This window comes from Mesoplodon densirostris, chromosome 16 (assembly GCF_025265405.1).
Source record: "Mesoplodon densirostris isolate mMesDen1 chromosome 16, mMesDen1 primary haplotype, whole genome shotgun sequence".
Lineage (NCBI taxonomy): Eukaryota > Metazoa > Chordata > Mammalia > Artiodactyla > Ziphiidae > Mesoplodon > Mesoplodon densirostris.
In genome coordinates, this window is record NC_082676.1 from 21,228,239 (window position 1) to 21,246,047 (window position 17,809).

General features: G+C 44.1%; 1 protein-coding gene across 4 annotated transcripts in view; it reads right to left on the reverse strand.

Annotated features, from left to right (window-relative positions):
• DHX35 (DEAH-box helicase 35) overlaps positions 1-17,053 on the reverse strand; it is a 74,676-nt gene extending 57,623 nt beyond the window's left edge. For all 4 annotated transcript variants that reach the window (XM_060078805.1, XM_060078803.1, XM_060078806.1 and 1 more), the window contains exons 1-3: positions 16,991-17,053; positions 10,425-10,558; positions 5,388-5,480 (exon numbers count right to left, since the gene is read on the reverse strand). In XM_060078805.1, the coding sequence (XP_059934788.1) occupies positions 5,388-5,480; positions 10,425-10,558; positions 16,991-17,030 (267 nt within the window). In that variant the 5' untranslated portion in view covers positions 17,031-17,053. The remainder of the gene's footprint in view (positions 1-5,387; positions 5,481-10,424; positions 10,559-16,990) is intronic.
• Positions 17,054-17,809: the final 756 nt, after the last annotated feature.

Genomic DNA, 17,809 nt, shown 5'->3' on the forward strand with positions numbered 1-17,809 from the left:
CAGAGTGTTTTACATAATGTAGGGTTTTTGCTATCAAAACTGTGAAATTTCTGTCTTGGACTGAATACATACACAAAATACTACCAACCACCCCAATCAACACAAATTCAGAAACAGAACTACAACAATAATGGCTAAGATTCACCAAGTACATCACTAAGTGCCAGGAACTGTCTGGTATGCATAACCCCATTTAATCCTCACAACAAATCCAATGCAGAAGGTAATAGCATCATCAGTAATTTAGAGATAAGGAAACAAAGAGGTCATATGCTTTGTCCGAGGACACAGGTAAAAATCTAACAGCGAGGATTCAAGCTCAGCAAACCAAAGCCATAAAACCAGGACACAGTTCTACCATCCAAAATAAAACACACACGCTCTCGTAGTCAATCTCTTAGTACTAGTGTTAGGGGAAAGAAAAACAATTTGCATAATAATAAGTCTGTCCATGAAGCCAGTCTCTCAATACACCTGGGATTTAGACTTCTGCCTGCTTATGGTTGCTTACAGGTGGAAATTTAAAGATGCTGCAAAAGCAGGTATAGTGTTGACATCAAGAGTCAGTGGAGGGCCTCCCTGGTGGCGCAAGTGGTTGAGAGTCCGCCTGCCGATGCAGGGGATACGGGTTCGTGCCCCGGTCTGGGAGGATCCCATATGCCGCGGAGCGGCTGGGCCCGTGAGCCATGGCCGCTGAGCCTGCGCGTCCGGAGCCTGCGCGTCCGGAGCCTGTGCTCCGCAACGGGGGAGGCCACAACAGTGAGAGGCCCGTGTACCGCAAAAAAAAAAAAAAAAAAAAAAGAGTCAGTGGATGTGGCTTCCCTGGTGGCACAGTGGTTAAGAATCTGCCTGCCAATGCAGGGGACATGGGTTCCATCCCTGGTCCGGGAAGATCCCACATGCCACGGAGCAACTAAGCCCGTGCGCCACAACTACCAAGCCTGCGCTCTAGAGCCCACGAGCCACAACTACTGAACCTGTGTGCCACAACTACTGAAGCCCGCACACCTAGAGCCCGTGCTCTGCAACAAGAGAAGTCACCACAGTGAGAAGCCTGCGCACCTCAACAAAGAGTAGCCCCCGCTTGCCACAACTAGAGAAAGCCCACACGTAGCAACGAAGACCCAACACAGCCAAAAATAAATAAATTAAATAAATATTTTTTTTTAAAAAAAGAGTAATTGTGGTGATGGTTGCACAAATCTGTGACCATACTAAAAACCAATGATGGGTGGTTTAAAAAAAAAAAAAAAAAAAAAAAAGGAGGCAGTGGATGTCACAGAGGGAGGTTATTGAATGAATTCATCTCAGTTCCCTCCGCTCTTTTTAAGGGTTACCAAATCCGGTCTTCTTGTTAGAGTGGGATTAGGAAGAACTGCACCCACTAGAAGATGGTACTAATAAAAATTGTTGTAAAGAGCTTGTTTTCACAGTCCATTGTTTTGATAGAGCTCTAGGCAAAAATATCATCTAACTTCCACATACAGTTTGTGAAATTTCAAAACAGTTTGTTGACAAAAACCTGCTCATATTCTTGCCATGATCTTTAGTTCCTCAGCCTTTCCAGTTTTCCTAGGCCATAACTCATATTTAGCTCCACAAGAAGCTGGAAACTGTGACTGTCTCAGAGAAGTGGAACTGAGTGGTAAGGAAGAGGAATAATCCTACAGGAGGGAGAGCAGATATTTGGGCCAATAATATAATCTATTTTCACCAGCAAAGCTTAGGAGATTCACTTTTTACCACTTATTCCTTTGTGCTTTTTATATTTTGTACCATGAATGTATTTCCTATTCAAAAAACACAATGCTTATTTTAAAAATACAGTTCCTTAAAAATAATTAAATTCAGGGACTTCCTTGGTGGCGCAGTGGTTAAGAATCTGCCTGCCAATGCAGGGGACACAGGTTCGTGCCCTGCTCCTGAAAGATCCCACATGCCGCGGAGTAAACTAAGCCCATGTGCCACAACTACTTAGCCTGTGCTCTGGAGCCCGCGTGCCACAACTACTGAAGCCTGCATGCCTGGAGCCCGTGCTCTGCAACAAGAGAAGCCACCGCAATGAGAAGCCCGCGCACCACAAAAAAGAGTAGCCCCCACCAGCTGCAACTAGAGAAAGCCCACGTGCAGCAACAAAGACCAATGCAGCCAAAAATAAATTAATTTTTAAAAAAAAATAATAATTAAATTCAAATGCATGTGCCCTCTGACCCAGCAACTCCATAACTACCTCATTTATTCTATAAATATACCCATACGTGTGCAAACTGAGATAGATGCAAATTGACTCACTGCATCATTGTGATAACACAAAACTGGAAACAACCTAAATGTCTACCAACTGGGAACTGGTAAAATAAATTATGTGGAATCTATGCAACTAAAAAGAGACTGATACATTAAGTGGAAAAAATAAAACAAGGTACATAAAGCATGTATAGATACTACCATTTGCATTTTTAAAAGGGGAGGAATATACATTTACATATTTCTCTATAAAACCACATTTCTGTGTAAAACCAATTAACAAATCTCTATCCAAGAAACTTGTAACATCAATTGCATCTGCATAAAGGAAATATCAGAAGATAGGGCAGAAGAGAAATCTTTCTCTTTTTATATCCTCTTGTGTCTTTTGGACTTTAAACCATGTGAATCTATTAAATTTTCCCCCAAAATTAAAAATATTAAAAAAAAACTTAAAAAAGAAAAAACCACCTGTGTTTGCTGCCATACTGCCCGGGCTGCATCCTCAGACCCTACTCCTCTCTCCCCTTCAGAACATTCTTCTCCCTGGACTCAACCCCTCAGCAGGTGCTCTCTGCTCCCTGGTAGCTAAGCTTTGCTGGGGGAAATGACCAGATCATTGTGCTATATTGTATTACTGATCCAAATATCTTCTACCCATCCCTGTGGGAAGACTGTATGCACTACCACCCTACTGCTATCAGACCTGGCCATGTAATTTGCTTTGACCAATGAATGTGAGAAGTGCCACTCCCAGTCTGCAGGTTTAAGACCCAGCTCATGACTCTGCCACCTACTACACGTCCCAGACAGGAGCTGTGCCGTCATCCTAGGTCCCAGTGATCACGTGGAACAGTCCACACCTTGGGTCATCAACCCAAGAAAAGCACACAGTATGAGGAAGAAAAACACCTTTGTGTTCTTAAGCCCTGGAGATTTTCAGGTTCTTTGTTACATAACAGAGTTTATCCTCAGCTGACTAAATAACCATACTGACTAATTCCAAAACAAACTAAACTCATCTAATCTCACATGGCCGTTTACCTCTGTTCTATATTCCCCCACCTCACCACTTTCTAGTGTCCTCATCTGTAAAATGAAGATAACAACAGTGCCTACCTCACAAGGTCACTGAGGATTAAATAGGTTAATATGTGTATCACGTCACGTAGCACTTAGTATAATTACTACTTACTGTTACTTGGTTTATTATCATTGTTGTTATTAATATCACTCTCTTGCTGATAATCTCTCAGTAATTTAACATGGCCCTTCTCCTGTGTCTCTCTTTAAGAAGTAAGTAATCTTGGGCCTCCCTGGTGGCGCAAGTGGTTGAGAGTCCGCCTGCCGATGCAGGGGATACAGGTTCGTGCCCCGGTCTGGGAGGATCCCATATGCCGCGGAGCGGCTGGGCCCGTGAGCCATGGCCGCTGAGCCTGCGCGTCCGGAGCCTGTGCTCCGCAACGGGAGAGGCCACAACAGTGAGAGGCCCGCATACCGCAAAAAAAAAAAAAAAAAAAAAAAAAAAAGAAGTAAGTAATCTGCTAGGGTCTTGACACCATCTGCACATATGTTCTCCCTCCAGGTCACCATCTCCTCTACTGTCCTTTTCCCACTGGGTCATTCCCTTCTGCCTACCTTTCCCCAGCTACACATTAGATCACCTGGGGAACTTTTAAGAAATTCCTATGTCTGGGCCCCATCCTAAATCCATTGTTGGGTTGGGCAAAAGAAGGTTTATTTTTTCTTTATAAGAGTTCAAAAATATGCAGAACTCATCTACGGTATTAGAAGACAATAAATATCACCCCTGTGTGTATGTTTGTGGGGGCAGGAAGAAAGGGTAGGAGACCATAAGGGGAGACGGGGGCTTCCGGGATTCTGGTGATGTTCTGTTCCTTGATCTGAGCACTGGTTGCACAGCTGTATTCACTTGTGAAGGTTTATCAAGCTGTACAATTATGATACAGGTACTTTCTGATATGTATTTTATACTTCAATAAAAATCTATATTAAAGGACTTCCCTGGTGGCGCAGTGGTTAAGAATCTGCCTGCTAATACAGGGGACACGGGTTCGAGCCCTGGTCTGGGAAGATCCCACATGCTGCGGAGCCACTAAGCCCGTGCGCCACAACTACTGAGCCTGTGCTCTAGAGCCCATGAGCCGCAACTACTGAGCCCGCGTGCTACAACTACTGCAGCCCGCGCGCCGAGAGCCTGTGCTCCGCAACAAGAGAAGCCACCGCAATGAGAAGCCCATGCACCACAACGAAGAGTAGCCCCTGCTCACCGCAACTAGAGAAAGCCTGCGTGCAGCAGTGAAGACCCAACACAGCCAAAAATAAATAAATAAAATTAATTTTTTTTTAAATCTATATTAAAAAAGGAAAGAAAAACTTACAAGGACTCTTATCCCTGACCACTTAAATATCATTCTTCACCCCCCAAGTCGAAGCTCTTAAGACACACTTTGACTTCACCCTATCTTTCCACTCTTGATCTTACCTGTCCACTCTGTTGAGCCCCAAGCACTTCTCCACCCCAATATCTCTAACCACAATATTCACTGGATGAGGACATCTTCCCAGCCAACTCCCACTGATCATTCAAGATCTATTTCTTTGTCTTTTTTTTCTTTTTAATATTTTTTCCCCAATTTCAAATGTCATTTCTTTTATGAGGCCTTTCCTGATCCTTTCCACTTCTATCCGCACCAGATAAAATTTTGTCCTGTAAGAGAGGTTTCTTCCATAGCTCTGCATAATTCTATAAGTCAATCTTTATTCACAACTATAGCAGCATCCATCTTACAGCACCTCTTCAACTGCAATTATCTGAGGACAAAAACTATGCATTACACCTCTTCAAATGAGTTCCCATTGTTCCTTTCAGAGTATGGCTATTCTATTATTGTTTTAGAATTATAATAAATTGAAGATGACCGTTACTTCTTCTAATCAAAGAAATTAAAAGTTTAATAAAAGTTCAAAAGTTTAATAAAAAACATCTAGTTGTGTTGACTATTTCCTCTCTGAGAGGAGATCTTAAAACTGCAAAAAAAAAATGGTAAAGAGAGTTCTCAAGTTACAAAATCCTTCCAATCAAATCTAAGTATAAAGACACATTTAAATGTACTCACTTGTGGAATCTGCGTGCTTTTCCCACATCCTGTTTCTCCAACAATCACCACTGTTTGATAGTTTTCTATCAAGTACAGTATATGATTCCTAAGCTGAAAAAGTATAACCAAACATTGTAAATAGACATACATTTTCTCAAAAGACTTAAACAAAAATATTTAAACATTATGAAATTAGCTGTTTGCCAAAGGGAAGGAAATTTTTAAAAGAACTACCAAAATATATTTCTAATATACATCAAAATACATTGCAGGTACTGTTGGTGCCAGTACAAGGTGATGCAACTGCAACTGAGTGTAATAACTTATCAAAATATATAACGCACATACCCTTTGATTCAAGATTTCCACTTATAAGAAGTTAGACTACAGACATCCTAATACAGGTGAATAAAGATGTATGTACAAGCATCTCACTGCATATTGTTTATAAGAGCCAAAAATTCAAACAGCCTAAATGTTCATCAACAGGGGAGTGGTTACACAGCTGTGAAACACTTCAATAGTGGAATAATACACAGTTGTTAAAAAGAACAAATGTCTATTTGTACTGATGTGGAATGGTCAATGAGGTCTGCTATGTAAGAAAGCAAAGTGCAGGATAGTGTGAATGATACACTACTATTTGTGTTTTTAAAGAAAGGGTAGGGACTTGCCTCGTGGTGCAATGGTTAAGAATCTGCCTGTGGTTCAGGGGACGTGGGTTCAAGCCCTGGTCTGGGATGATCCCACATGCTGCGGGGAGACTGGGTCCGTGCGCCACAACTACTGAGCCTGCGCTCTAGAGCCTGCAAGCCACAACTACTGAGCCAGCATGCCACAGCTACTGAAGCCTGCCCACCTGGAGCCCGTGCTCCGCAACAAGAGAAGCCACCACAATGAGAAGCACGCGCACCGCAATAAAGAGTAGCCTCTGCTCGCGGCAACTAGAAGAAGGCCACGCACAGCAACGAAGACCCAATGCAACCAAAAATAAATAAATTTTTTTTAAAAAAAAGAAAGAAAGGGTAAATACATATATGCTTCTTTATGTATAAGCTACTTTGAGGAAAAACAAAACAAGAAACTAGTAACTATACTGTCTCCAGTGAGCAGAAGTGGCCGGGGAGCAGGGGTGTGAAGGAGACCTTTGAATTTTGTTCAACATCCATGTCTTACTTAATTTTTTTTCATTTATTAACTTGTGAAAACAAACAAAAAGAATATGCTTTCGTCTCTACCTCTAAGGCCAAGTTCACAATAAAGCAACCATAGGTTACGTCTATATTTCATTTGGGCATTCCTTAACCCATTCATTAGGAGCAGAAACACTGATTTGGCCACTGCAAAGTCACAGATAATTCCAAGATCCCATGTACTTAGCTTCAGAATGTATTTCTGTACCCACATTTGATTACAGACACACCCGATGATCTGGAAGGTCATAAAGGTATTCCATAAATTCCTGGTTTGGAATGAAGTAAAAACCTGCCAGATTCTCCCACTCTGCTCACTGCTCAGCTCATCTGACTCCACACCAGCAATGTGTTTGGTGAAGATTGGGAGAGACAGATGCTGCCTTCCTGGCTAAATAAGGTATTGACTGTTTGGGGTTTTGAATTTAGCATTATTTAGGGTCTAAATATGTAGTTCTCAAATCTTAGTGTAAAAATCCTTTAGGATACTTGCTAAAAATGAAGATTCCTAGCCCTACCCTCAGGGTTTTTGATTCAGTAGGGCTAGGGTGAAGCCCAGGAATCTGCATTTCTACAAACACCCAAAGGAGATTCGGCTGCAGGTACTCTGGGGCTCGTCTAGATGCTTTCCTGTCGATTGCTTGGACTCTGTGCTTTCTCTTGTTTTGGGCAGAGAAAGGGGAAAGGTTTGGGTTCTTCACAGATATTTTGTAAATGATATTTTGTAGATCCATCTGCTGGATGGATGGTTGAATGGATGGATGGTTGAATGGATGGATGGATGGGTGGGTGTTCAAGGAAAACTTGAAAGAAAATTTGAATACAGAGAGAGACACACACGGTATCCCAGGAAAGGGAAATGACATAAGTAAAGAAGACGGAAATAGGCAAACTATAGGAACTCTCTTCGAGGTGCGCTAGAAAAAGCCCACGAAAGGCTCCAGGTTTGACTTGGAAATGAATTACAATAGGTGTAGTTAGAGCCGCACTGTGAAAGCCTTGAACGTCGAGCTAGCGTCTGGACTTTAGCCAGGAGGCAGTACATGCTATAAGTGTTCCGAGAAAACTGGGCAGCCATATACAAGATTGATTGAAGCATGAGGAAACTGAAGGCATTAACTCAGACTTCATGTGCTAAATACAAAGCACTGCAAGTGGAGAGTCCGACGCGTGACATTCAAGAGAGAGATGACAGAACTATTTCCAGTTTGGAGACTGGGAGAATGACGGTACCACCGACAGGCACAGGCAGGGAAATCAAGAAGAGCTGGTGCAGAGGACCAGACTGAGCTTCAGCGAGGCTGAGTTTAAGGAAGTAAGAGGATAACCTTGCACAGCAGTGTTCAGGGCCCAAAGAGAAGGCCAGCCTACAGGAGGTAGCCGAGGGGAGGGCTGCCTTGAAATGGCATTGGGGTAAAGGGGGGTGAGCCTTTGATTTACTGCTGCTTTAGTTTCAACTTCTATTTTTAAAGCTATTTTCACTGGGACTTCCCTGGCGGTCCAGTGGTTAAGACTTCGCCTTCCGATGCAGGGGGTGCGGGTTCGATCCCTGGTCAGGGAGCTAAGATCCCACATGCCTCAAACCATAAAACAGAAGCAATATTGTAACAAATTCAATAAAGACTTTAAAAATGGTCCACATCAAATAAAATCTTTAAAAAAATTTTAAAAAGGAATTTTCGGGCTTCCCTGGTGGCGCAGTGGTTGGGAGTCCGCCTGCCGATACAGGGGACATGGGTTCATGCCCCAGTCTGGGAGGATCCCACATGCCGCGGAGCGGCTGGGCCCGTGAGCCATGGCCGCTGAGGCTGCGCGTCCGGAGCCTGTGCTCCGCAACGGGAGAGGCCACAGCAGTGAGAGGCCCGCGTACCGCAAAAAAAAAAAAAAAAAAAAAAGGAATTTTCACTTTTAGTTTTAATGGGGGCAGCAGTGGTGAATGGGTAACTTTTTATCCTTTTGGTCTCCTAGCTTTATCTTTAACATTTTATGAGATTGTAACTACGCTTAAGCTCTGCTTTGATTTTTATCAATAACTTACACCCCTTTTCTTACCATTTTAATTTCAATATGTTATTAATACCTTCTTGCTTTCTTTTTTTAATGTTATTTCATTTATTATAAGTACCGTCGGAGGATGAAGAGTCAGGAAAATTAAATACTCAGTAAACAATAATTATCCTTGTACTTCCAACATTTACTACATGTCAGACATCTTACTAAATGCTCTATGTGGCTTATCTCATCTGGTCCTCATAACAATCCTATGAGGAAGGTACCATTAGTCCCGTATGACAGATAAGTAAACAGAAGCTCAGGCAGTGAAGCAAGGCCACCCAGCACACAAATGATGAAGCCTGGGTTTGAACTCTAAAGTCTAGCTCGAGTCCAGACACTTCATCACAGCTCAAACTGTGTCCCTCAATGGTGAACCTATAATCTTATCTCCTGAGGGTCAAACTGGTTTACATTCACACGTAATGGATGAGGTTAATCACCTGCAGAGGAAACCCAGCAGCTATCAGTACAGGAGTAACTAAAACGTTTGGGGCCACAGAAAAGTCTGATCGAGGTGACCTGGCGAAATTCAGAAGGCGGCTGTTTCATATCCATTTGGAGAAAGAACGTATTAATAGAAGAGGCATTATTAGCACAGTCTAGACAAAAAAACTCCCTAAGTGCAAGGACTTGGACAGCTTTCACCCAACACTGTCCGGAAGAGAGAGAGACAGGTGCTGGTGGCCCCACTTACTCGGGTCATTCCAGAGACATCATACAAGGCAGGGAGAGTTCATCACCCTTCATCAGAGGCTACAGGAAATAAATACCCTTCAACTATACCTAAACCATCTTTGGCTCTGAGCCCACTTCCTGATTACAATTTGGCTTCCCACATGGACTTGGCAACGGGGAGAAGAGTGTGTCCATGGACTGTATTATCTGTACTGGAGAACCACGGCTCACTGTAAACGAATATATTCTTAATTCTAGTTTACACTTTGGTCTCTTATGAGTATATGTCCATTTCATGAGATTAATAAAATCACGTGTCTGGATGTGCACATGGTATGTAATAACCATACCAAAATCCCATCACTATCTCAGTGGGAGTTTCAACAGAAACAACCTTGTATTTTTAATTAATCTTGGGTAAAGAAATATGCCTTTAAAAAGAAAGCTAAAATTGGCCACATGTTGGTAATTTGTTGAAGATGGATGCATAAGAGTTTGCTGTGCTGTTTTCTCTACTTTTCTGTATATTTGAACTTGTCCGTAACTGAAAGCAAAGAGGGGAAAAAAGAATGTCATTTCATTTCATCCAGTTTTTCCAATATGGAAGATCTAACCAAAAATAAAAAACTGTAAGGACTTTCCAGACATATAAAGTTAACTAACACACATATTTTGAACAGACGATTCCTTCAGATAAGGGCATCTCTGAGCTCGCTGCATTCTACAGGATCATTAAGAGTAAGAGGACATTATTCACTTCAGTGCCAAGTATAAAGCTACTGCAGGGGACTTCCTTGCTGGTGCAGTGGTTGCGAATCTGCCTGCCAATGCAGGGGACATGGGTTCGATCCCTGGTCCGGGAAGATCCCACATGCCATGGGGCAACTAAACCCGTGCGCCACAATTACTGAAGCCTGTGCACCTAGAGCCCATGCTCCACAACAAGAGAAGCCACCGCAATGAGAAGCCTGCGCGCCGCAATGAAGAGTAGCCCCCGCTCGCCACAACTAGAGAAAGCCCGCGCACAGCAACGAAGACCCAACCCAGCCAAAAAAAATAATTAATTTATTATTTTTAAAAAGCTACTGCAGCCTTCTTCAGGCCGATGACTGAACATACTTATTTAATGTACCTTGAACACCGGCAGCTTCTGCCTCTGCTGCTCTATAGAAAGGGCAGCGTAAGGATTGTAAACAACAGTCGTTGCAGAGTTTTCAGCTAGACTTTGTCTGTCTTCAGAGATGCTGACACCTGGTCCCTCTGTACCTGCAACAGAAATGTTTTTTTCAGATTCTCTGATATAAGGAACAGAAAAATGGTGTGAAAGTTACAAATTCAAAGATGAAGATATACAACAGAAGCACCGCATTTTAATCTCAAACAACCAAAAGGTACTAAACTGTAATTTCAGGAAAGCATCTAGAAAGGCGCCTACGAGACTATGGAAGAGCCTCACTGCGGTGTCAAGAACAAAGGAGATGGCAGACCCACTGGGCTCCAAACGGGCCACACGCAGCTGTACCTTACAGAGGACAATGTATGGAGTTCTGGCCACCGTGCTGCTATTATTACCAAACTCTTAATAAAAGTGGCAGAAACCTAGTAGGAATTAGCTGAGGCAAACGTTGAATCCTATCACCGTAGGATGGCAGCAAGGTTCAGGGTCAACGGGCACCAACTGGGGACTCAAATGCTGCCTGGCCTTTTTCCTTCTCTCTCTGCCCCTCTCGACAAGCTCCTCTCAGTCCCTGGGGCTGGCTTCTCTACAGGAGCTGGAATTAAGGCTGCTTCCAGGGCCAGAGCTCAGGCTCACAGTTCTCCACCACTCACTCACTCACTCATCCAGCAAGGATGGACGTGCCAGAGATACAGCAGGGAACACTACAGATGCCGGCCTTACCCTGGCGCAGCTTACTTGTTTCTCTTATTCATCCTCCCAAAGGAACATAACTTAGTGCATAAAGTGGTAATGGAGAAAGACCCAGTGAGGGGAACCGGGAGTCCCGGGTGTGTGTTGTCTGTTTGGGAGATGAGGAAGGCTCTTCTTCTCCACGGCCCTGGAGTGGGGTACAGTAAGTGGCAGCGCCTATCTGAATTACAGAACTGCAGTGGTTGGCTGGGAAGTGCTGGGCCAAGAAGCCACTGTGCTGAGCAGATTAAACACCAGATACCCACAGTGGCTTCTTGGTAAAAACAACGAAAAACTGGGCCTCAGGGTGGTGAAGAATAGGGAAGCCATATCCCCTCCCATGAAAAGTTGTTCAACATACAACTTTTAGCCTGAAAAGGATTTTTAGCCTGAAAAGGAAAATGCCTTAGGAGGAACATGGGTTCAATTTTTATCATCAGCCTCTGTAACTTTTCACACCAAATTGTTCGTGCAGCCCGAGACAGAACTCAGAGTAGTAAGTAAATGATACAGTGTTCAGAATTCAACTCAACATAAGGAAGCTATCTCTAAACGTTAGACTTGTTCAGGACAGGGGTATGCCACCTTTGTGAATCAATAACGACCCCCGCCTGAAGTTCACAGCCCTCTGTTAGGGGTGCTACAGGGATAATTACCCAATACTATCACCTCCCGGGTTTTCTGAACTCAGAATCTGTGATGCTGTGTGAAAGTACAGAGGCTTTGTGATAAGAATATTTAGCCCAGTGATTTATTTTTACATTTTTGAGGGGTCCCAGATCCCTTCGACAATCTAATAAAGGCTATGAACTCCATCTCCTGAAAAATACACCAGCATGTAATTTATCAGAACACAAAATGCTGGAGGTCCAGGGACACCCTAGAGCTAAATTTAGTATCACTGCTGTAGATCTGTGATCCCTTTTCCTTTAGTTTCTAGGAACATAGCTGTGTACCAGAGGTCCAAGGTTGCAAAAAATCAGGTAAGTGGGGCACTGCTGTATTGTTTTGCCAAAATGTGGACCTTCCTTTCAACAAGATAAAAGATAGAACAGGACCTGGAATAAAGCCTGTGCTCAAAGAGGTGAGTTTCCTTTCCTTTCTACCCTTATTATTACTACCTCTGATTAACTCCTTGTAATCTTCACCCAAGAAAACCAGAGCAAAGAAATAGCTTATCTTCATCAGCTCTGCTTTTGTCCTGAATTCCCTCCTTTTCCAAACGTTTTAAACCTTTACAGCATGTCTAGAATCTTTTATTTATTTTTTTATAATTTTTTTAAATTTATATTTATTTTTGGCTGCATTGGGTCTTCGTTGCTGCACGCGGGCTTTCTCTAGTTGCGACGAGCGGAGGCTACTCTTCGTTGCGGTGCGCGGGCTTCAGTAGTTGTGGCTCACACGCTCTAGAGTGCAGGCTCAGTAGTTGTGGCGCGTGGGCTTAGTTGCTCCGCGGCATGTGGGATCTTCCCGGACCAGGGCTCGAACCCATGTCCCCTCCATTGGCAGATGGATTCTTAACCACTGCGCCACCAGGGAAGCCCCTACAGCATGTCTAGAATCTTTTAACATTGCTCCCCCAACGTCTCTTACTTCCTCCCACACCAAGGTTTAATCCACCCAGGTGTCTTCCTGACTACCCCATCCCTCCTGTCTCTAACCTACAGCCAAGTTCACCTCAGTACATTCAGTTATGAGGTCTTTTACGAGAAGAGCTACTGTCAATCAATGAGGAGCATGTCTCCTCCACACAAAAGACTTCATTCAACCAAACCAGGCCTGCTTCCCCACTATATATACATCCCACAGCCCATTCTGGCTGCCTATAGTTTGCTTTTTCCCTTGGGAACATTCTCAGTGCTTAAGCAAGTAACAAGTTTGTAATTCTTGTAATCTTGTAAACCATTTCCCCATCTATAAAACAAGGCTGATATAAGCACTGCCCCCCACCAATCCAGCAGTCCCTCTAACCCAATCTTTCAGCTTGAGTGGTGACCCATTAATGGGTTAGGAAACTCATGTAGTGGGTCATGGCTAGCACTTTTTAAAGATGAACTAGAAGTAGAATAGAAAGTATCAGAGTGCACCCCAAGAAGCAATATTGGTTTTGTACAACTTTTTTCAGTTGTGTGTATGTGCATGCACATACATGTGTATGCATGCTGAACCACAACACAATACATTATGTGTACCCATGCTGGGTCACAACACATTTCTTACTGTATATCAGGTCAAAAATCTTCAAAGCTGTTGCTATAAAGCGTTTGCCAGGCACATTGTCAAACATTGATTTTATCATTAAATATTTGTTGAATGAAGGAAGGAAAATGGTCAGGCCCTTCTGATCCACTTGTACTAGCAAATCAAGTCAAACTTTTTGCTACAAAAACCTCAGGCAGCTCATACAAAGATCTTAAGGCAGAGATCACAAACTGGTAGAGATCACAAACTAGCTACTCAAGGACCCCAAATATGCCACTGTTAAAATGTTTGAAATCATTCATCTAAAACATGTAAAAATTTCCCATTTCTAACCTGGATATTGAGCCCATATGACACCAATTGGGTGGAACCATGTACAGCTTCCTGCTTTAGATAGCAATGTGTACGCTTCAGTGTAATCAATACTGTACACATATCACTGTACACACGCTCTAGTTTGCCACAGTTCCCACCACTCCCTATTATTCCCACCCAGCACCTTCACTTATTTAGATTGTCCCAGAGGCCCCCTGTAGCTACCTGAGCTTGTGACTCCCAGCCTATAGGACATATTCATCTAGCCTTATACCCAGTCTCACTCACTTCCCTGACCTTCACCGTGTATTTCCCACATCCTATTTTCATATCTTCAACTTCAGTTTCCTAATCTGTAAAATGAGAGTAATACCTCCATCACAAAATACTGTGACCGGGACTTCCCTGGTGGCGCAGTGGTTAAGAATCTGCCTGCCAGTGCAGGGGACACGGGTTCAATCCCTGGTCCGGGAAGATCCCACATGCCGTGGAGCAACTAAGCCCGTGCGCCACTACTACTGAGCATGCACTCTAGGGCCCACGAGACACAGCTACTGAAGCCCACACACCTAGAGCCCGTGCTCCACAACAAAAGAAGCCACCACAATGAGAACCCATGCACTGCAACGAAAAGTAGCCCCCACTCGCCGCAACTAGAGAAAGCCCACACACAGCAACGAAGACTCAACGCAGCCAAAAATAATTTAAAAAAAAATTTTTTTAAGATATTGTTACCGCTTAATAAGATGACGTAAGTAAAAGTGACTAGCATAAAGGGCCCAGTAAGTGTGCACTAAATCCATTCCCATCTCAGTGAATGACAACAGTTTACCTAGAACACTGGTTCCCAAACTTTGATGCACACTTGAATTACCTGGGGATCTTTAAAAAATACTGACGCCTGATTCCTAGCCCCTCCGAAATTCTGATTTATTACCATGGGGTATGATTGAACAGCAGGAGTTTTAAAAGCTTCCAAGTGATTCAACTATACAGCAAAATTTGAGAACCACTTACCAAGATAGTCACTGAACCCAGAAATCTGAGTCATTACCGACTTTACCTTCCCCCACATCTGCCTCTAAAATCTCTCCCATAATGTCCCTCCCTACTGCTCACATGCCAGAATTGAGGTTTCAATATCCCTTCTCGATTTTAGTAGCACCTTCTCTTAAGGGCGTCCCTGACTCTAATTTACTCCCCCAAGCATTCTGCTTACCAAGGCCAGAGTTATCTTCCAAAAATAAACCTCATCGTGTTACCTCCTGCTTAAAAACAGCGAAACCCAAATTCTTTAACTTGCATGGAGACTTCTCACAATGAGGCCCCTACTTACCTTTCTGGCTTCATCTCCTACTACGCCCCAAAATATATCCTGCCACTGAACACCACGCTACTCAATTATTTTGGTGTTTTGGACCCTGCTGGGGTACCATCCCACTTTGCCTTTGTTCATGCTACACCCTTTAGAGCTCCATTCTCCTCTCTCTCTCCAGAACAAAGCCTCATTTGTGCTTCAACGTTCACCTCAAAATATCACCGTCTTGATGAAGTATTTCTTATCCACACATTCAAACTTTCCCCCTCTTCTATACTTCCAAGTAATTATAATAGTTAATATGTATCTAGTGCTATGAGCTTGATGTGTATTCTTATTTAATCCTCAAAACAATCCTTTGGGTAGGTGTCATTCCCAATTTACAGATGGGGTAACTGTGATTTTCCCAAATCACCAAGTTAGTAAGTGGTAGTCAGGATGGTCTCTACAGTCTGACCCTAGTAGAGCTCATCTTCCTTACCACCACCTTTTTCTGCCTCACTTTAAAGTCTCTTAAAGAGGATATCCAACTTCATATTATAATTGAGAGAGAGAGAGTATAAATCTTGAGAGAAGAGCCCTAGTCATCCGTATTTGTCTCCTAACCACAAGGCGAGGTGTTCAGTAAGTATAACTTCAGTGAAGGAACTAAATAATGGAATAGAACTCTTAGAATAATCCCATGTTCTTTAACCAAAAGAGCAGCTGGTCTGATTTTCAACAATTCATTTAGGCCTTTATTGTACTTAACACTTTGACCTGTTATTAAAGGCTTGAATAAATAAAACAGAGGATATCTCATTATCTAAGGGGATCTTAGCTTTGGCTGCAAATAAAACTCAGGATGGATAATTGGCTGATGACTTAAATGCTGAATCATAAAATTACCGTTAGGGGACAAGCTACAGATTTTAAAAAAAGAATTAACACAACCCTTGCTTAGGTTTATGTTCATCATCACTGATAGGCACGGTCAGAATTTCTGGGAACCACTCTAAAATACTCTTTAAATGTTTCCCTTATATTACCTTCTCTGTCTTATTTCATTTTTGCTGCAATATACAATACTGTGCACATCCAGACCTGCAGAGGTGCAAGTGGTGGGAAAAAAACAAGCTGGTAACCCTTTAAGAAACTTTTGTTTTTCACAGGAAACTGATGGAAGAGGAGGAAGGGTCTGGCACGTAAACATTCAATAACATCCTGACTAATGAGTAAATTCAAACAAAACAAGCCAATCATTTTGCGGCTGAGAATGGTGTTAGCCTGCAATAAGGGGAGTGGGTGACAGCCAATACGAAGGGGGGTGCTCACTTTCTGGCAGACACGTGGGGCGGACAGAAACCCCAAAACAGACTAAGATACTTTCCCTTTTAATGATCATTTCCTCTACATCAAACAATGCTTCGTGCTCGTTATTCCAGCCCACAGGATAGATGTTACTATTCTGCCCATCTCACAGGTAAGAAGGCTAAGGCTAAGAAGGGTTAAATGACTTGCCCGAAGGAACTCTGCTACTCTACGGCAGAGCCGAGAATTCGAACCCAGGCAGTCTGATTTCCTAACATGAACTCCTAAAGCCCGAGCAGCAACCCCTGTCCGGCCCCAGGGTAGCCCCAGGGCGGTAACAGGACACGCGTGGGCGCTTTAGCGTTTCCCCATCGCACGGGTTGGGCAAGACAGGCATCAGGAGTGAGGAAAACGAGGCCTGTGGAGGCTGAGAGACTGGAACGAGATCACACGGTGAACTTCTGCGCTGGCGGGGGGCGGATCCCTGAATCCCTCGGGACCACTGTGGCGCCTAAGCCGCGGAGCCCACCAGCTCGGAGGCAGCGGTGGCCAGTTCGCTGAGGTCAGGCCTGCGAGCAGGGCCGCAGGCGCCAGGACGCCGGCCGCGGGGCCAAGACCGAAGTCAAGCTGCCGCATCTGGCCAGCGTTCCGCCAAGGGCCTTACCAGGTCTCCAGAACTTCACCGGTCCCACGGGCGCAGCCATGCTGGGGTGAAAGGTCCCGAGGAAGGCTCCACCCCCTCTTTGCGCACGAGGCCCCGAAGGGGCCGCGGGGCGTGGCCCGCGAGGAGCCCGGGCCCTGGAGGTTCCGCGGTGTTACGCCACGCCCCCGTGACCACCGCCCCCTCCGAGCCACGTGACGTGCGTTTCAGCCCCGCTGCGGGGCCCATGTGACCCGACCCGCCATATTGTAGAAAAGGGCGCGCTTCTTCGCCTCTGTAGCGTGAGGGACCTAGGTTTTAAGTGGCCTCCCTAGGAGCATGGAGTTCCTTGGGCAGCGGCCGCACATCTCGGAAAGGCCGAGCTTTGGGAAGGGACCGCTGGCACGAGAGTTTGTCGCCGCCTGCGTCACTCGGTGGGCAAGGAGGCAGTGTATCCCAAATTAATGTTACATTACAAGCTATCACGGCTGTACTATTTTTTTTTTCAAGGGTTGTCATATGCAAGAGTAACTAAGGGAGTTCAGCACAGCCTTAAGGGGCAGAATTAGAACCAGAGGGTGGCAACATATTTTGGAGCTGCCTCCAGCAGTGAGTTTTCTAGCTCTGCAGGTGCGTGAGCATAGGCTGCAGACTACCTCTTAGAGCACCGGAGGCAGGATTCAAGCTATGTTTGCAGAGTTAGAATAAATGTCATTTTCAAACTTGAGACACTTTTATGCTTACTAAATTTATTTTATTTATTTATTTATTTACTTATTTATTTTTGGCTGCGTTGGGTCTTTGTTTGCTGCGCGCGCGCGGGCTTTCTCTAGTGGCGAGCAG